Here is a 21,177-nt window from a genome sequence, read left to right on the forward strand (position 1 = left end):
GAACTTTAATCTCATAATTGCTACAAATTTATTCTCGTAATTTGGATTTTATTCTCAAAATATTTTGACTTTATTCTCGAAACATATCGACTTCATTCTTCTTTTTTTTCATGTGGCACTAAAATGCCGTCATACTGTTGGGATGTAAACAGACTTTCAACCAGCATAACAAAAAATGTTTTTGAACCAGATCATTAATGCCAAGGTAAGAAACACATAGAGTTTTAAATACACATTCAAAAATTTCAAATAAAAATAAAAACTAGATTTACAATGGTATTAGCTGTGGAAATACATCATTACAGTCTGTGAAAAGGGTCCACTCTGGACATTTTCACTCTAGAGAGCATTTGATTAGACAAAAATTTGGATTGAACAAGTACAAGATGAGTCAATATTTTCAGACCTTTTTTTCCAGAAGAGATTTTAAATATGTATATCTCCAAAAGATAATTTAGCCAATTTTTAGAAATAAAAAAGCCACAAAAGCCACAATGCATAATAAAACAGCTTTAGTGTACACATTGCTATTAGGCAAAGCAAGATTTCAGCTAAATTTTCTCTTTGACTGTTTTCTTTTTTCTCCCTGCTATCATTTGCTCGATGGAAGTGTAATTTTGGCCTCAGCTAGAGGAAAACCATCAATGATAATTCAACAAGACATGTGGATGACATGCCTGCTGAAAGCTCTCATGTCAACATGCCTTCATTTCTAAAAATCCCACTTGCTAAACTCTTGCAAACATTGGCATGTCCATAAAAAGGACTGTTTGCCTTGGTGGTGGGAGCAGATTTTTTCTCTCCAGCAGTGCTCTCATGAAGACCACTGCATGCCGAAAGGTCACGGTGTAAATGAAGCACATCCCGCGCTCTGCTCTTCAACATTTTTCATTCCTTTGGCCCCTGCACTACAATTAATAAAAGCAGCACACAGCTAATTTTCTCTTTTTCTCCTGCATTTATAGTGGAACATGAAAATGTACCTTTTAAGGTGACATATCATGAAAATCTGACGTTTTCAATGTTTAAGTGCTATAATTGCGTGTATATTACACTGCTGCCACACAGATCTAATAAGAACATGCAATTTCTTTCTCAGCTGTTTACCTTCACAGACATAACCGACTGTTTTTGTAACTGCTGTGTGTTTTTAATATAAACTTGTGTGTATTTGACAGTTTAGGCGCAATAAGACATGAAAGAGAACTTAGTTAATTAATATGGTTTAAAACGTATGATTTCAGCATGATAGACATGATAATCAAAACCAAACAGTGGATTTTTAGCAGTATATCTGAGGTACAAGCTGTAAAGGCACAGTCCTATTCTGGACTGGAGCAGCAGCTGATTTGCATTTAAAGAGACATGCACAAAAACAGCGTCATTCTTCTTTCACTCAAAATGGGTATTTTTACAATGTTATTTTGGACACAATATACTGTCTTTACTTAATCAACAGGCTTACATAGTCCCAACACCAAAGAAATTCTGCTTTATTAATGTATACATAGCATGAAATGGTGCACATAGACAGACTTGTTAATGTGACATTGCACTGCAGTCACAGGAAATAATAATGTACACTCTAAAAACAAATGGTGCTATATAGCACTAAAAGTGGTTCTTTGGCTCGTAATCATAGGGGAACCACTTTTAGTGCTATATAGCACCTATTTTAAAAGGTGCTATATGGCACCTTTGTCAAATGGTTCTATGTAGAACAGTGTTCTATGTAGGCAGTGGTGCTATATAGCACCTTAACGACCCCAAAGAAACACTGAAGAACCGCTGAAGAACCAGACAGGGGCTTGACCGGTTCTTTATACACTAACGGTGCTATATAGCACCACAATCACACCAAAGAACCGCTGAAGAACCGCTGAAGCACCATTTTTTTTCTGTGTGTATTAAGCTCAGAAGCTTCCAGCACAATAATTTTCACTAAAATATTATGCTTTTCATGAAATATTTGTTGTTGAACATCAAATGTATGTAAGAAAGTATATTTTATAGGAACAGTAACTGTAATGGAATCTTAATAAAGAGCCATTTAGTGATTTTAAACTATCTTTATTACTTAAAACAGCATGTGTAATTGAAAACTCTGTAGAAAGTCTAACTTGAACACCATTAACCTTGAATTGTTGCCACATCTAATTCACCCCATGTCATCAAAATTTCACAAGCTGGCAACCTTGGTATTATCTGTCTACTTCTCCCACAAACTCTCAATTTTATAATTCTTTTATGGTGCTTTTTGTCATTTTGGAGCTTGACAGTTCCAGTCCTCTTTTTCTTTTTATAATACAAAGAAAAGTGGCCAGGAAATTTTCCAAAAATTCAGCTTTGTGTTTCACAGAATGAAGAAAGCAATACGGGTTTGGAACGACAGGAAGGTGATTAAATAATGACAGAACGTTTAATTTTTGGCTGAACTGTTCAGCAGAAATCATGGCCAAAATGTTGTTGTTTTGTGATGTGGAAAGTTTTGCTAGTGAAGGTTGAAGAAGAAACTACTGAGGAAAACTTTAAAAGAGAGAGCTTTTATCATCAGTTGAAAGTGAATATATCAGAGCTGGTTAACAGCAAGGAAGAGTTCAGAGATGGGTTTCATTAATGAAATCATTTTTATCCTAGATTGTCACTTACTGCGGAATGTGTTTGGCTTTTAAATGTTTCATTTCGCATGAATATAAAAGACACCAAATGCCCAATAATCTGAGATGCAATTGTGATATACATAAAAACATCAGTTTTAACTGCAGGTTGTGTTAAAATATGATGTAGAATGAACTATGTGAATCTGAAATATGATTATGTCCTTTATAATTGCTTTATAGTGTCTTATTATTTAAGTCCTATATTGCCTATTGATCTTTATGCCCAGACTAAAGTTCATTGACCTTCAGTGTAATGTAATAACTGTTTTTAAAGCTTGTTTATTTGGATGAATGGTGTTGCAAGGCTTTCATCATGTCCCTTTGTTGTCTAGAGTCTCCGTGCTGGATAATGGCAGTCTACGGATTTCCAACATCACCAAACTCGATGCAGGTCTTTACACTTGTGTGGCGAGAAACCAGTTTGGAGTGGCAAGCAGTGCAGGCACACTAGTGGTGAAAGGTATGCTGGGACATTTTAGTATTTAGTACATGCATTACTCTTAGAGACTTCTGTACATATGCATGCATGTAACATGATGAGGTGATGACAACATGTTTTTATTTATAAAAATACATTTTTATTAAATATATTGATAAAATGTTATACAGTTGAGGTCAAAAGTTTACATACACCTTGCAGAATCTGCTAAATGTTAGTTATTTTACCAAAATAAGAAAGATCAAAATGCATTATTTTTTTATTTAGCACTGACCTAGATGTTTCACATAAAAGAAGTTTACATATAGTCCACAAGAGAAAATAATAGTTGAATGCATAAAAATGACCCCGTTCAAAAGTTTACATACGCTTGATTCTTAATACTGTGTTGTTACCTGAATGATCCACAGCTGTGTTTTTTTGTTTAGTGATAGTTGTTCACGAGTCCCTTGTTTGTCCTGAACAGTTAAACTGCCTGCTGTTCTTCAGAAAAATCCTTCAGGTCCCACAAATTCTTTTTTTTTTTTAGCATTTTTGACAACTGAGGGACTAACCCTCATATGCAACTATTACAGAAGATTCAGACACTCACTGATGCTCCAGAAGCAAAAGCTATGCATTAAGAGCCAGGGGTGCAAAAATTTTCAACAGAATGACGATGTGTACATTTTTCTTATTTTGCTTAAATATGTATTTTTTATTTATTTAGTACTGCCCTTCAGAAGCTACAGAAGATACTTACATGTTTCCCAGAAGACAAAATAATTTAAATTTACCCTGATCTTCACATTCCAAAAGCTCTTAATGCATTGGGTTTCCTTCTAAAGAATCAGTGAGCATTTGAACCTTCTGTACTTTTTGCCTTCAGTTGTCCTCAGTGTGAAAAGGTGGATCTTAAAATCATACAGGCATAGCTGGAAAGGTTTCAAATACACAAAAATGTCACTAAAATAGTATGCTTTTCATGAAATATTTGTTGTTGAACACCAAATGTAAGAAAGTATATTTTATAGGAACAGTAACTGTAATGGAATCTTAATAAAGAGGCATTTAGTGATTTTAAACTATCTTTATTACTTTAAAACAGCATGTGTAATTGAAAACTCTGTAGAAAGTCTAACTTGAACACCATTAACCTTCTAATTCACCCCATGTCATCAAAATTTCACAAGCTGGCAACCTTGGTATTATCTGTCTACTTCTCCCACAAACGGGTTTCAAAAAGGTTTCAAATACACAAAAATGCTGAAAAACCAAAGAATATGTGGGACTCATGAACAACTATCACTAAAAATAGAAATAAATAAATAAATAAAAAACACACAAACAGCTGTGGATCTTTCAGGTAACAACACAGTATTAAGAATCAAGCGTATGTAAACTCTTGAACACGGTCATTTTTATAAATTTAACTATTATTTTAACTATATGTAAGCATATTTTATGTGAAATATCTTATTCAGGTCAGTACTAAATAAACAATAACATGCATTTTGTATGATGCCTCTTATTTTGGTAAAATAATTAGCATTTTGCAAATTCTGCAAAGTGAATGTAAACTTTTGTTCAAATGTTTGGGGTCAGCAGGATTTCTTAAAAGAAATGTTTACTTTTATTCAGGCGATGATGCGATAAAATAATGAAAGTAATGGTAAGGACATTATTAATGTTACAAAACATTTCTATTTAAAATGAATGTTTTTGGATTTTGTATTCATCAAAGAATTGTACAACAAAAATATTAAGCAGCAACATTAATAAGAATAAGAAATGTTTCTTGAGCAGCAAATCAGCATATTAGAATGATTTCTGAAGGATCATGTGGCATTGAAGTCTGGAGTAATGGTGGTGAAAATTCAGCTTTGATCTCAGGAATAAATTACATTTTAACATATATTCAAATAGAGAAGTTATTTAACTATTATTTCTCAACATTACTATTTTTTACTGTATTTTTGATCAAATAAATGCTAAAAAATGACAAAAAAGCACAGATGTTAAACTCTATATAAGATAATGTGTTGCATAATTTTGTATGACATAAAATAGCTATCTACTATCAATCTACAGTCTTTGCCAGTATAAGAGTAAAGCACAAGCTCCCTATCTCCACACTCTCTAGATGAACCATGCTTGTGGTTAATGGGGAATTGATTTATTTGCAGAGCATTAGAGATGCATGATATGTGTGGAAATAACCGTGCTGTGTTTCATTAGGGCTTAAATCCATCTAAAACAGCCTTTTTTGCAACTCTGTGAATTCTTCACCCGTTTGACAAGGCAACGCAAACAATACCAGCGCTCTATTAGAACAGCCGTTCGGTGGTCCTTCTTGTTTTTAAAATTGGTTTCTATAGAAACTCTGGTTTCTTCACCCATTCTCATTTTCACATGAAAGCCTGGTTCCTGATTACATGTTCATTTGACATGTTAATTTGCAAACAGTTTAAATAAAATTGTTCCAGCAAAATTCACGTGTTTGCCATATTAAAGAGACATCTCTGCAAGAGGTGCGTGATAAAGCATGAATAATTCAGTACAAGGGAATCCAGAGATTACTAATCAGTAATGATTTGTCTCGTAAATTAAAGCTGAACCGACTGTTTTATTAATATGCAGTATTGCACGTTTTTGTCATCTTGACCCTTTTCCTTGAAAATCTCCCAAATAAACTTCATCTGAGGAATATCAAACAGATGATATAACAAATATTTTATTGTGTGTTTTGATGTTTTCCAGAAACAATGAAGAAAAAGGTGGCTGACATTTACTTGATATTTTACAATTTGAATTTAGATAGATAGATAGATAGATAGATAGATAGATAGATAGATAGATAGATAGATAGATAGGTTATGTTTTAAGTTGTTTAACATCAATACCATATTAATAACAGGTGCATTCATTTGATTGTGTGTACTTATTGACTCATTGAAATGAAGATATTTTGAAAGGTTGAGAATACTGGAGATTTTTTGGTCAGAATTGAGAATTGGGGACTTACAAGACTTCTTTCAGTTCTAAATCTAACAGCATAGTGACATCTAGTGGTGGTAGAAGTGTGCTGCACATATCACTTCTTGCCTCAGCTCAAGTGTAGTAGTGGTAATAATAAGCCAGAATTATTGAACAACAAAATAGAAAAGATAATCATGTAAAAGCAATTCTGAAATAATGCTTTAAGACAAGATTTAAAAATACTTAACAAATGTGCTTCCCTAATGTCAGCCAAAGATTTCTGAGCACAGGATAAAAAGGCCCTATCACTCTGCCTTATCAGCTGAAAGGCCACTCTGAGAAGATCACAAGTTGCGATTTGGTGCATAAGGAGTTTGAAGTTCAGCCAAATACTGTGGAGCCAGATAATGCAAAGCTTAATACGTTAGCAAAAGGATTTTCGAAATCTAAATCTATATGGTACCTGACAGGGAGCCAGTGCAAAGACTCCAAAATAGGGTCATATGGTCACCATCCCTGGCCCCAGATAGGATTCTAGCTGCCAGATTTTGCAGATACTGTAGTTTGTTAAAGAGGATTTACAAACTCCAACAAAGAGAGCATTGCAGTAGTCAATACATGAGAAAACAAAAGAGTTAATCAGCCTTTCAGCAGCAGAAAGGACAGCATGGGCTGTAAACAAGCAGTATTTCTAAGATGAAAGAAATAGGTCTTAACAGTGTTTGGCACAAAAGACTTGAATGACAGGTTGGCATCAAAGATGCCTCCCAAGATTTTTTTTGTGTACTTTGTAACTCCAAGGCAACACCATCTACTGACAAAGCTACAGAGCCAGTATTACACATTTGATCTTAATCTCAGAAATTCTGTTGGAAAGATGAAAAATGACCTTATGTTGACCTGGTTTTGAGTGACTATCAAAAAATGTACTAGGCTGTACCAGGTCTCATATTAAAGGAATACTACACCAAAATTTAAAATGACCCCATTGTTTACTCACCCTCAAGCCAGCCTAGGTGTATATGACTTTCATCTTTCAAATGAATACATTTGTAGTTATATTAAAATCTCATGGCTCTTCCAATGGCAGTGAATGGCTGTTGATATTCAGTAGTCAAATAAAGTGCATCCATCCATCATAAAAAGTACTCCACACGGCTCTGAGGGGTTAATAAAGGCCTTCTGAAGTGAATCGATGTGTTTGTGTGAGAAAAACATCCTTATTTACAACTAGCTTCCACTAACTGTTGTACATGAGAGAGTGGCTTTCCAGCAGATGACGTAGAACATAGGTCGACGCGAAAGTGCTAAATGCGGAATCGACGAATGCGTAAGTGCAGTGGAGAGAGCAAAACAAAACACAGAATTATCATGAATTAGAAGTAAAAAATGAGGAAAAAAAAAAAAAAAATGGCAAAGGATTTCGATATAAGCCAGAAGGTTTCCTTTGCTGTAAACAAAACTTATTTTGAGAGACTATTCTCACCGGAGCTTCCGCTACACTTACGTCCAGAGGTTGCGCTAGACTTTAACATTATCCGTCATTTTGACGGACAGGGTAGTAAAAATTCTGTCATAATCTATTATTTCCCGTCATTTTAATTTCCATATTTTAATTAGAATAACACATTTAATTGCTTTTATTTTTGTTCACATTTTCATTGTTAATAATGAACCTACAGGACGACAGCACTGTTTAAAAACACCAAAATACGCTAGGGCCGGGTAAAAAAAAAATAAATAAATAAAAAATAAATTTCTAGATTTTAATAGATTCTTATTTTAATGAACCAGTATCGATTCTTAAATCACAATCAATCTTTTGGTCTATGCTGTTTTCAGTTGATAAATAAACAGTACATAGTGCATCTTCCTTCCAATAAATAGCAACAGGTTAGGCTTTGTGTTACTTCTGATATAAAACAAAGTCTCAAAGATTTGAAATTCTGTCCATTTCATTAGGAAATTCAAGCAATAAATACCCTTTTGCCGCTCTTTAATGTGAAGTGACAAATTGTTGTAGCTTCTGTGTACCGCCTGTGCCTAATCAAACGCATAGGAAAACATTCGTGGTAGTTTCGTTTTTATTCTGGATCCAGTGCTCTTCTGCTACACTTTTAGCGGAAACTAGAGAATACAGTTTATAAAGTTTTAAATATGGATGTTTTTCTTATGCAAACGCATTGATTCACTTCAGAAGTCCCCGGAGCTGTGTGGAGAATTTTCTATGATGGATGGATGCACTTTATTGGACTTCAAAATCTCAACAGCCATTCACTCCCATTATTAAGCTTGGAAGAGCCAGGATATTCTTTAATGTAACTCTGATTATATTCATCTGAAAGAAGAAAGTCATATACACCTAGGGTGTCTTGAGGGAGAGTAACTCATGGGGTAATTTTCTTTTCTGGGTAAACTATCCCTTTAAGCTAGCTGTTTTCAAGAGCCTGGTTGTAATGTACTTAAATACAACAACAGCTGTTTAATGCACTGATGACTAGTAATGTACAATTATAAATGTATTAGCTGCTGACCATCCCATTGTTATTTCAGAGCCAACCATCATCACTTCTAAAGCCATGCAGCTGGATGTTACAGTGGGAGAGAGTGTTGTTATTCCATGCCAGGTGTCTCGTGACCCTTCCCTGGATGTGAGATTCACCTGGTTTTTCAATGAGCAGCTGATCAACTTTGGAAGCCATGGGGGATATTTTGAAAAAGTTGGTGGGGTAAGTGTCATGCTTTTAGTATTGCTTTCTGGTATTCACGTTTAATTTATAAAGACACCAGAAAATCGGAATCTATAAGACTATAACTGGCTTACATGAATCTGTAAATATCATTTTGTTTTTTTCTCACAGACATCTGCTGGTGACATTATGATTCGTAACATTCAGCTAAGGCATGCAGGAAGATACACATGTGCCGTACAGACTAAAGTGGACAGTGCGTCTATAGCGACAGATGTTGTGGTACGAGGTAATGTTTTTCCAAACAAAATTTCAAAGACAAAACCCCATTAAGATTAAACCTGAAAGATTAAAAATACATTTAAAAAATATGTATCTTGTTGAAGTTTTATAATCATTTTCTCACAGGTCCCCCTGACCCACCGCTGGACATCAAAGTTGATGAAGTGACAGAGACAACGTCCTTTGTGTCCTGGAGTCCAGGCCCTGATAACCACAGTCCCGTCTTTGCTTACAACATTCAGATCCGAAGCCCTTTCTCTCTCGGATGGCAGGCGGCCAAAACAGGTGTGCAGGAAATTAATAGTTTGGATTAAAATGCACAGTTTATCATAATGATCCTTGAGTGCTGTTTAGTCACCACTGAAGGTAATTTGATTAGTTTGGCACAAGGCCTATAAGCTCTTTTCGGTCTTTTAACATTGCTTTTATGATAGCAATATTTCATAAACACCTCATTATTATTTGTTCAGACCTCTAATGTCACAACCAGAAGTTTTCAAACTAGTCCAGTTAAGTGTTTCAAAGATACTCAGTGTTTATTAGTAAACTAGACATCTAGCATATGTTCACCTTTGTTTTCAGACATTATGACACTGTTTACACACACTAAATACCAGAGACAATCACAGCATTATTTCCACACATTATAAAAAAAATCGAATCAAATGTGTATGTTATATATAGTGTAACCTGTTATTTATGATGAGGGAATACACGAGCAATCAACACAGCTCCGGCGATTTCAGTGCTCACTAATCTAACCACCTCTTGATTGGCCAATGCATTCCTAAGTTTAACTGAAACGCGTTTGATTGGTTATAAGGCTAAGAACTGCACAAAACAGCACGTAAAAGCAATCTAATTCAGTGAATCTAAATGTAATTCCATGACATACTTTTTTTTTTAAATTTGTTTTCACATTTCATTTTAATCACAGCAGCCGTAATACATTGTTTAATTGTGCAGGGACATTCTTGCCCCTTGTCTTAAATTTATAGGGCATTTTTGTTCATTTTGGTGGCATTTTTGCCACAATCCCTCATTAATTTCCGACCCTGGCATGACCTCAATGTAATGTTTTCAGACAATTAATTGCACGTTAATTGTAATTAATAAAGAGTTCAAATGCAAAACCAGCTAAATGCCATCTCGGTCAAAAATGAGATAATGATACTGAGTGAATGCTCTCGACACATAGTATATGTCCATCAAATACTTTTTCTTCAAACTCGCTAAAATACCAGCCTCAGCCCAATCAGAAGTACCAGTACCTACATAGAAACCTATACATTCGAGCCTGATAAAAATGCAATTTTTGTAAAGAAAAATGTCAGATGGATTGCTTGATAGCTTGATTTACATCTGAACTCTTCATATATATATATATAAACTGTGTGCATAATTATTAGGCATGTTGATAATCTGGTCATAATTTTTTTACCAAGCACATTTTACCAATTCCAAACCACAACAATCTTAATAACTACTATTAATTTTGTATTTAATCATTTGTAAGTGATATTTAACTGTCTGTGAAGGCTGGAAGTGAAAAACTCTTTATATTCAGGTGTGCATAATTATTAGGCATGTTTTCTTTTACAGATAAAATGAGCCAAAAAAGATATTTAACCCAGACTGAAAAGTCCAAATTATTAAATGCCCATGAGAAGAATGCAATACTAATGCATTACAAGAATTTGCAAAGTTAAGGCTTTACCATTGGACAGCGAAATGCTTGTTGAGTCTGCATGGTCAGAAAAAACAGGTGGAGAAGAAAAGATGCATGTTAACTGCAAAAGAATTAGGAATTGAGGTGAAGAATTAGGTGTGACACCATCAGGAACCGTTTAGTCTCCAGCGCCACCATTTTCCAGAACTGCAACCTACCTGGAGTCTTCAGAAGTACAATGTGTCAGGTTCTCAGAGACTTTGCTTGGTAAAAAATCCTAAAAAATGCCCCTGACTTAATAAGAATAACAAGCTGACGTGTTGTGAAATACATGAAGACATTTTTTTTTTTTTTTTTTTTTCTTTATAGGCTTTATAGACAGATAAGTTGAGAGTGACTCTTAAAGGACAAGCATCACATCCTCTTGTACCTCTGATTCAAGAATTTATCTTCCAAAAGTTTTGGGAGTTCATTTTAGTCCATCTCTGCAAGTCAGACTTTTCAGGATAGGAGACTAAACATGAACTCCCAAAATGTACTGCCAGATTTTGGAAGATAAATTCTTGAATCAGGTACAAGAGAATGTGATGCTTGTCCTTCAAGAGTCACTCTCAACTGATCTGTCTATAAAGCCTATAAAAAAAAAACTGTCGAAAAACTCCCATCTCGTTTTCGTCTTCAACTTCAAAATCACCCTGGTTTGTTAGGATAGGACAAGATTTGGCTGAGATACAACTCTTTGAAAATCTTGAATCTGAGGGTGGAAAAAATCAAAATATTGAGAAAATCGCCTTTAAAGTTGACCAAATGAAGTTCTTAGCAATGCATATTACTAATCAAAAATTAAGTTTTGATATATTTATGGTAGGAAATGTACAAAATATCTTGGAACATGATCTTTGCTTAATATCCTACTGATTTTTGGCGTAAAAGAAAAATCGATAATTTTGAGAATGTATTTTTGGCTGTTGCTACAAATATACCCGTGCTATTTATGACCATTTTTTTGGTCCAGGGTCACATAATATCTCTTCTTTTCACAGTGCCAGAGTCTCTGGGAGGTAAGCAATTGACAGCCCGTGTGGTTGAGTTGAGTCCATGGGTTGAATATGAGTTCAGAGTGCTGGCCACTAACTCCATAGGCACCGGGGAACCCAGCAAACCCTCACAAAAAATCAGGACTAAGGACACATGTACGTATATCATTATATGTTTATGTAACTTTGTTGCATGTTTTTTTATTAAGTGTGCAGCACATCAATAAAAATTAATCTAAACAGTATTCAATAACAGTATACCACTGCAAAGGTATTTCCAATTTCTTTTTCTAAGTGAAGAAGATAAAGAATTTTCCCTTGAGTATATTGGGTACTCTATAAGTTTTGGGAAGGTCAGCAGGATTGTTAAAATAATACAAGGCACTTCTCCAAGGTTCGATAAGACTGACATACAGTTCTCTTCCAGCTATACTGTATATTAGACCTTTTCGCTCAGAAGCAAAAAGCAGCCAGGAAGCTGTCTCTGTGGCATCATGCTAAACAGATGGAGGAGAAAAATGCCCTGTTTGCACTTCTGGTGTTTCTCATCTTGTAAACCTGGCTGAAAAAGTCTTCTTTTAATCCTGCAGTGCCAAGAACGACCCCAGCCAGAGTCAGTGGAGGAGGTGGCAGTCGCTCAGAGCTTGTCATCACTTGGGAGGTAACAAAGCAAGCTCTTGCACATTTAAGTACACAAAGGTAGCTGTCAATGGTGGACCGTCCACTGGCCTGTATCAAAAACAAGCCCATCATGCTGTCAAATTGTTTGGTCCATGATTTAAACAACCCTTGTTTAAAAAAAAGAGCAGATACTCTTCAGTGAGGCAGACAAAATGTTTATGGATTTTAGCAATTACGTTTCAAAAGCGAAAATATGTTCATGGACCGTGAAAGGGATTTTTCATAGTCTACTGAGACAAAGCCTCTTGGGTAACACTGCTGTGATAATAATGATACATCAGTCTTTCACTTGCTCATTCTCACCCTTTTTCGTGTTGTATTGTGGGGCTTTGCAGCCAGTCCCAGAAGAGCTACAGTGCGGTCCAGGATTTGGCTATGTGGTTGCTTTTCGCCCTCTTGGTGGTCAAAGCTGGATGCAGGCGGCCGTGACGTCTCCTGATGCATCTCGATACATCTTCAAAAATGAGAGCATCCCTCCATTTTCTCCATTTCATGTGAAAGTAGGAGTTTACAACAACAAAGGAGAAGGCCCTTTTGGATCTGTGACCACTATATATTCAGCAGAAGAGGGTAAACCCAACTTACTAACCGTAATACCAATATGCAGAGACAGCTATACCCAGATAGCACATTTTGCAGATAGTACATCTGCAAAATGTCTGTTAAAGATCACTTGATCTGGAAAGCATCTGCTGTGTACAAGCATCTGTGACATGTCGGATTTACATACATTCTACATCATCTTAAAGGAGAAGTCCACTTCCAGAGCAACAATTTACAGATAATGTACTCACCCCCTTGTCATCCAAGATGTTCATGTCTTTCTTTCTTCAGTCGTAAAGAAATTATGTTTTTTGAGGAAAACATTTCATTTTTCTCCATATAATGGACTGATATGGTGCCCCGAGTTTGAACTTTCAAAATGTTTAAATGCGGCTTCAAACGATCCCAAATGTGGTTCTTAACGCTCCCAGCCGAGGAAGAACGGTCTTATCTAGCAAAATTTATATACTGTTTAATGTCAAACGCTCATTTTGTCTTGCTCTTCCCAACCTGTTTTTTCCGGTTCATGACAGGGTACGTCGAAAAACTCCCATCTGGTGTTCTCCCTCAACTTCAAAATCACCCTATATCACTGTTTTACCTTTTTTTGTTAAGGGTGCTTGATCTTCTCTGCATGTTCACTTTGTAAACACTGGGTCAGTACTTCTGCAGCGATGTAGGATGATTTTTAAATGATTTTTGAAGTTGAGGGAGAAAATACGATTGGAGTTTTTCGACATACCCTAACTGTCTTGAGCCAGGATACACAGAGTTCAGGGACAGTGAGACAAGACGAGCATTTGAGATTAAAAAGTTTTAAATTGTATTTTTTTTTATGAAAATAACCGATTGTTTCGCTAGATAAGCAAACCCTTCTTCCTCGGATGGGATCGTTTACAACCGCATTTGGGATCGTTTGAAGCTGCATTTAAACTGCATTTTGGAAGTTCAAACTTGGGGCACCATATCAGTCCATTATATGGAGAAAAATGCTGAAATGTTTTCCTCAAAAAACACAATTTCTTTACTAATGAAGAATGAAAGACACGAACATGACGGTTGAGTACATTATCTGTAAATTGTTGTTCTGGAAGTGGACTTCTCCTTTAAAGACATCTAATGGACGTCTATTTGACATCTGATAAGAAAACATCCTATAGACGTATTGCAGATGTGCAAACAATCTAGAAAATCCGTCTTGCAGATGTAAATGCAAATGTCAAATAGACATCTCTATGATGTACCTGTGCTATTAGGCACAGTAAGTTATTCACAAGTTCAATCCCTCAGAAAGTATAAACACTTTGTCTCTGTAGTGCAACCAAAATGTTACTCTTGGTTTGAATGGTCAACCATAGCACCATAGACTTTAATCAGCGTAGATGGCATATTGAATTTTACACAAGTGAAAATGAGGCTGTGAGGGATAGACTTATAATCTTTATAGGCATGCATTGTATAAAGGTACTAGATTGCAAATCATTTTTACAACTCACAACTTTCAAAACTAGTTTTATGGAGTTTCTGTCTATTGAAAGTCTTGTGGAAAAATGAACTAAACAGTGGAGCTTGTTGTTAAACAGTAGACTCCACTGAACACACTGTACTTCTATTCCTCACAGCCGAATTTTAATTCCTGTCAAAAATGTATTTTTTGGTGCTACCCTGAGGTCTGCCCACTACCCTAAGGTGTACTGGCTCAATCAATTACTTTGTTTGTTTGTACAATCGAAGATAATGCCAGTGGAGCAGAAATTACCTTCAGGTATAAACTTGTAAATGAAATGCCCAGAACATTATGTAGCTGCAGAGCTGCTTTGTGTTTGATTAGGCCAGACTGAAAGTGCTAACCATTTGCTAGTGCATCAGTGATCTAATAATGTGCCTAAAGATGCCTAGAAATTACAGTAATGATTATTCTGACCGTAGAGCCGAGTCGCGCCCCCAGTCGTGTCCGTGCTAAGAGCCTGTCAGCCTCAGAAGTGGAGGTCAGCTGGAAGCCTTTACCGTGGAGCACCAGTAGGACACGCATAATGGGCTATGAGGTGAGGACAACACAACTAAAGCAAGCTAATGAATCTGACTGGGTTTGTTCTACATCAAAGTCATGTTAAGTACATTCCCTGTGCTGTCATAATAATTTTTGCATACAGTTTTAATGTTCCTAATGCAGTAACTACCAATAAACAATGCTAGAAAAATTAAGTATTGTGTTGGGAGAAAATGTTACATATTTAGGGCCTTCTTCTTCTGCTCTCGGAGTCCATGGCAGCCCATAGTGCTCCTATTATGCCATTTTAAAGGTTGCTAATATTGTTTTATGAGTCTACTAAAACAGGTTTACATGTTTGCAAGGTCAAAAAACACTTTAGTTTTCTCCAAAAATAGATTTAATTTTACCTAATTTCTAAATGATTTGTAAACGACTCGTGCGAAGCAGTTCGAAGAATCAGTCTCTCTAAACCCCTCCTTTCCGTGAGCCCTCACTGCTGTGATTGGTCAGATGGCACAGTCCTTTATGATTGGTTTACCGCGTACAGCGTGTGGAAAACGAAATGCCCATTGCCATAACTGAATGTCAGCCCTGGAGACTTGTCAATACACAGAAACGATGGCATCGATTTTACCTTACCAATTAGAGCCGGAGTGTGATGATGAAACGGTTGAAGTGGCTGATCGACAAGTTAGCACGGACTACCGTGGAAAGTGCTCGCAATTTGCTAATGTAAGCGAACCGGGCACACCTCTTTGTTGTAAACTTCAACATTGTATAATGCATTACACTGTGTAAAGTCGTGCACCATCCTTTATCATTACTCCAGCTAATGAGACAGACAGACAGTCAAGCTGCATCAATCACAAATTTTTAGACTACAGTGGGCCCACAGCTGAACAACAGAACTAGAGAAGCGTGAGTTAGACGGTTAGCAAGATATTTGCAGGGTTGGTACACAACATATCATACACAACAATGTATTTTGAACGATCGCTAGAAAATACAATCATCAATTATCAATCATACTTACAGGTAGAGGTTCAGAGGAGCAAGCCGGTCCAAATAAACTGGGCACTGATCTATCTTTTAAGAGCAAGCGTTTGGTGAATCCCGCATTGTACTCCCCGAGATTGGAAAAGCAGTCGTCAGTAAAATGACGGGAACACAACACAAGATTGGAATTGTACTGCTGAGGTGTTGTTGAAAAAAATGAATGTTAATCACTAATTCTTTGTAGATTGATCTTTTGGAAGTGAATATAAAACAAATTTTCCTCACAGCATAGGATACAGCGTCTTCACATGGAACTTGTACTGTGTTTGTGGACGGGCAAGTTGTTTGCAACGTAGAACGTGGGCGGACATTATGCAAATGTGTTACTTAGTGATGTATAGCTGTAACAGAATAAGATTTTAATTCCTGATGACTCGTTCAGGCGGTTGTGACCCGACTCTTTTTTTTTGATAGACAATAACTTTATTTATTGTGCACAGTAGACTTAACAACTTTGCAGATAGTTTATGTTCATATACAGCTACATGACACACTGCATGAAAGGTCATATTTGAAAAGGCATAATAGGAGCCCTTTAAATTTGGCACACAGATAGAGGACAGTTTCAATATTAACCATACCAAATTTGAAATCTCTATCACAAACTCTCTAGTGCCACCAACAGGCCAAATTTGCACTCAGACTTCTGCTAATAACTTCTTTTAAATTTCTACGGGGCAATATTTTCCGCCATTTTGCCATGAATCATAAGAGTGATTATTAGATCATTAGATTCTGAATGGCATATCAAATTGAACGATACCAACTTTTCCTAATGTCAGCCATTTTGAGTGTGGACCATATCAAATTTTGCAGTAAAGTGCTGTATTTTTCAAACTCTTTAGTGTATTTTTATGAATCGTATTATTCTTACAGAATAGCAGCGAAGTTATAAAATTTGGCACATGGATAAAGGACAGTTTTATCATTGACCACAGCAAATTGGGAGTCTCTAACTCAAACTCTCTAGCGCCACCAACATGCTAAATTTGCATTAATGTTTCTTTTGAGCCATAAAGATTCCTTGGCTCATAATGAGTCAAATGCATACCAAAAATTAGATTTCTACAATTAAGATTTTTTGCAATTTTGAATTGAATTTTCTGAATATGCTACTTTTTCAAACTCGTCCAATTTTCACAAAAATTCTCAGATCATCTTCAGAGCATTCTGGCATTAAAAATTATTTAACGTTATTAAAAGTGTTTGATATATCAAACCATTTTCGTAAAGCGAGTTAATAAATGCGACAAAGTTTGTGCAAAAATGGACATGAGGCTATATCTCCTCAATGCTTTAGCACAGGGGTGCCCAACCCTGTTCCTGGAGATCTACCTTTCTGCAGAGTTTAGTTCCAACCCTGATCAAACACACCTGTCTGTAATTATCAAGTGCTCCTTCAGATCCTAATTAGTTGGTTCAGATGTGTTTGATCAGGGTTGGAGCTGAACTCTGCAGGAAGCTAAATCTCCAGGAATAGGGTTGAGCACCCTTGCTTTAGCAGATTCTGACCAAACTTGGGGTGCTTCTCAATATCCCTCCTCGTTTCCTCGCTCCTCCGTCCTCCGTCCTATGACCCGGAAAATGATCAAGCTCAGCAATCTTGTAGGACATCTCAATTCTCTAATTGCACCACGAAGAGCCGATCGAGGAGTAAGGAGGCTTTCTAAGGAGTCGTGTGCGAGGATACACAGGTGTATCCTATGCAATAGTCTTTTTCAGCAAAAAACTGACACGCATATAAATTCTCCTTCCCCCTTACATCTGTCTAAATAATTTACATTTATATTTTACCTTTGCAGTTTAAATAAACCATACATGTCATATATTTCAACAGGGCATCTTGCTTTATTATTATTTATTATGGATGCCGTGAATAAAAACTTTAACAACATAAGCGCAGCTGATGACACTCTGAAGTGACGCTCGAGTGGTCAAGAATATTCCAATGTTCATCCTTTGATTCCTCCGTCATCAATTCCTTTGCTTGCATCCTTCCCTCATATCCTAAAGGGGGTGGAGTTAAGACGCGAGGAAAAGTAGCAAGGAAAGAAATGAGGATGCACAAATAAGAAATGAGTAGCACCTTTGGTGTGTGTTTTAACACACATGAATAGTTTTGGCAGCACCTACTGGTCAAAAGATATAAAAAATGACACAATTCTGTATCAACAAATGTCTTTAACAGGGGTCTCCAACCCTGCTCCTGGAGAGTTACCATACTGCAGAGTTCAGCTTCAGTCCTAATCAAACACACCTGAACAAGCTAATCAAGGTGTTTAGGGCTACTTAATTACAGACGAGTGTGTTGAAGTAGGGTTGGAACTTAAGTCTGCAGGAAGGTAGCTCTCCAGGAGCTGGGTTGGAAAACCCTGGTCTTTACCGAGTAATTAAAGACAGCTCCTTAGTTCTTCATTTTATCTCTGTTGTGCTTGGCCCCTTAATTGCTGCTTGCAGCTATATTTTAGCTTTATTAGAAACAGAATATCACACTGCACACATGTGCACCAAAGCTCCAATAAATTTTCATCAATGAATGATACTTTGTGATGCTGATTATGAAAGCTTGTTGACTGTTAATTTCAGTTGAGGTACTGGAGTACCAAGGACAGACCGGACACAGCCAGTGTGATGAGGACTGTGGGAAACAGGACATCTGCTGTCATTCGTGGACTGGACCCCAGCAGTACATACTACATCAAACTCAAAGCCTATAACAGTGCTGGTGTTGGACCTGATAGTGCTGTGGTGAATGTCACCACTAAGAGACCACGTAAGTATGACATGGCACGGATATTGCGTTATTGTCTGTAACAACAACCATGTTTGCATTTTAAGCTTTTTTTTCATGTTTTTTTGAGTATGTTTGTTACTCTGAATCTCATGTTCACTGTAAAAAAACAATTTGTTGAGTCAACATAAAATAATTTGTTACCTGGCTGCCTTAAAATTTTAAGTTCAGTTAACTCAAAAAAAAATTAATTCAGCTTGAAATATTAAATTATACTAAGTGACAACGTAGATATTTGAATTGATTCAACTTAAAATTTTAAGGCAGCTGGGTTACTTACCCATCTTTTAAGTTTAGCAAACACAAATATCTAAGTTGTTACTTAGTACAACTATTAACATTTAAAATTGACTAAACTTATTTGAGTTGACTGAACTTAAAATTTTAAGGCAGCAGGGTAACAAATTATTTTAAGCTGACTCAACAAATTGTGTTTCTTATTTTTTACAGTGTACGTACATTAGAGAAATTATCTTACAAGAAATGTGGGATGGCTTCTGTGCAACATTTTATAAATGTAGCCTCAGCTCTTAACAGTACAGCAGTTTTAAATTGCTCTGAAGTGTGATGTTCAGCTCTTTGAATGTGTTTTATCCAGCACCGAGTCAGTCTCCAGTGAAAGTCACATGGAATACTACAGACTCTAAACTCATTCTCAAGTGGGATCATGTCAAGTCTCTGGAGAATGAGTCTGAAGTTATGGGCTATAAGGTATGAACATACAAACATCACTGCTTGTTTATACGACAACAATGCTGAATGCTTGCTTCTGATCATATTACAATTCTCTATGTATTGAATAACGCACATCATGAACTCAACGGTCCATTGTCTCTTGCATATAAATTGAGTTTGAAAGCAGGTGTGTTGTTTTGAAGGTCATGTACAAGCAAAGCAGACAGAGTCGGCCCAGCGTGGTGGAGACGAACAGTACATCTCTTGAGCTTTCCCTGCCTGTGGATGAGGATTACATCATCCAGATTAAGCCAGTCAGTGAAGGTGGAGAGGGGAGCAGCAGCAAACAGATTACCATCCCCAGGATAGCAGGTCTGCTTATAGCCCTTATAGCTATTATCCTTTAGTATGGTGAACTTGTGGTTGAGTTTTTCTAGGTCATTCGTGCCCATCATAATTTTTTGGTAATTATATACAATAAATCATATATAATATAACAAGTAAACATCCCATAGATCAAAGAACCACCAGAATACCTATTAGATCCTATCAGAAACCATCCTGTTTGTAGTTATATTCATTGTTTGTTGGCTGTTTGAAAAACATATTTTTTCTATTTATATTTCGCAGTTGCACATGCGATTGGATTTGCCCCAGAGAGGAAAGCACTACCAGTAGTCGTAACGCTAGCGCTCTACTGTACGGTGAGGACTTTCTTATGACAGATGAACTGAACTCTAAAGTGGAGAGAACAGTACAAACATCTACAAGTGGATCCACTTGTCTTTTTCAGTATGTTTTACAAACGAGACTCTTCGGAAGGAAAGATTTCCTCTCGCTTTTTAAAAGAGGATGTTTGTTAAACTGGTTTTGATCAATGACACCAAAGCTGTCAAGACTGTGGAGTAGGAGCTATCACATTTTTTGGAATAATTGTATCGACGGATGTTACCCATGTGGTTTCCAACCAGAAACTGGATATTTAAGGGCGTAAATTGACGTACAGTTCACTCTTAAGGATTCTCATACAAGGACATCTGTTTGGATAAGATGAATCCATGTTCATGCATTAGACGGTTGGCAGTGGAGAACCACACAAATGCCTTTTCCATAGGAAGCTTGGGAATACTTAATGAACTCCTTTGAAGAGAATCCCTACTGCCATACCTCACAGACACTTTCATTGTAAGACCATCAACCCATGTAATCAGCTGTCCTCAAATCAGACAGAGTTTACAGTCCCCCGGTGTTGACATGCCCCCCTGTCTGTTTGAAAGACGAAGCTAATGCTGCTGGCCTTACCTATACAGTAAAAGAGCTCTCTGGCTGTCTCAAGCTGGTTGTTCCTTCAGTCATGCACTAAGATCTTTGTTTTGCTAGTGTGTGTGTGCCTCTTTAATGAGAAACGGTATGTAAAATATCCTCAGGACCAGAACAGCCTTAAATAATTGTCTTGATTTCTTTTTTCTGGTTTGGTTTGTTCATTTACAATTCCATTATTTGATGATGTATAACAGATATTTTGATTGTAAAAGACCAGCTTTTCATTTTCCGTTAAGGTGCTTTCTATAGGTAATAGCTGTGATCATTAAAATACCTAGGACATAATGCTTACGTTCCGTTTTCAAGCTGTTTAGCATGAACTGGCTCTGTAGTGGCTTGAAATACAGTATTTGAATGGACTGTCTGCTTTTAATAAATGA

At 36.5% G+C, this 21,177-nt stretch overlaps 1 protein-coding gene across 1 annotated transcript in view; it reads left to right on the forward strand.

The window, feature by feature from the left end:
• cntn3a.1 (contactin 3a, tandem duplicate 1) overlaps positions 1 to 21,177 on the forward strand; it is an 88,802-nt gene extending 67,625 nt beyond the window's left edge. The window contains exons 12-23 of the mRNA XM_051097436.1: positions 2,993 to 3,120; positions 8,611 to 8,786; positions 8,919 to 9,036; positions 9,156 to 9,314; positions 11,742 to 11,891; positions 12,326 to 12,396; positions 12,752 to 12,986; positions 14,889 to 15,004; positions 18,595 to 18,781; positions 19,398 to 19,510; positions 19,678 to 19,846; positions 20,105 to 21,177. Coding sequence (XP_050953393.1) covers positions 2,993 to 3,120; positions 8,611 to 8,786; positions 8,919 to 9,036; positions 9,156 to 9,314; positions 11,742 to 11,891; positions 12,326 to 12,396; positions 12,752 to 12,986; positions 14,889 to 15,004; positions 18,595 to 18,781; positions 19,398 to 19,510; positions 19,678 to 19,846; positions 20,105 to 20,196 — 1,714 coding nt within the window. The 3' untranslated portion in view covers positions 20,197 to 21,177. The remainder of the gene's footprint in view (positions 1 to 2,992; positions 3,121 to 8,610; positions 8,787 to 8,918; positions 9,037 to 9,155; positions 9,315 to 11,741; positions 11,892 to 12,325; positions 12,397 to 12,751; positions 12,987 to 14,888; positions 15,005 to 18,594; positions 18,782 to 19,397; positions 19,511 to 19,677; positions 19,847 to 20,104) is intronic.

Source organism: Labeo rohita, chromosome 23, assembly GCF_022985175.1.
Source record: "Labeo rohita strain BAU-BD-2019 chromosome 23, IGBB_LRoh.1.0, whole genome shotgun sequence".
NCBI lineage: Eukaryota > Metazoa > Chordata > Actinopteri > Cypriniformes > Cyprinidae > Labeo > Labeo rohita.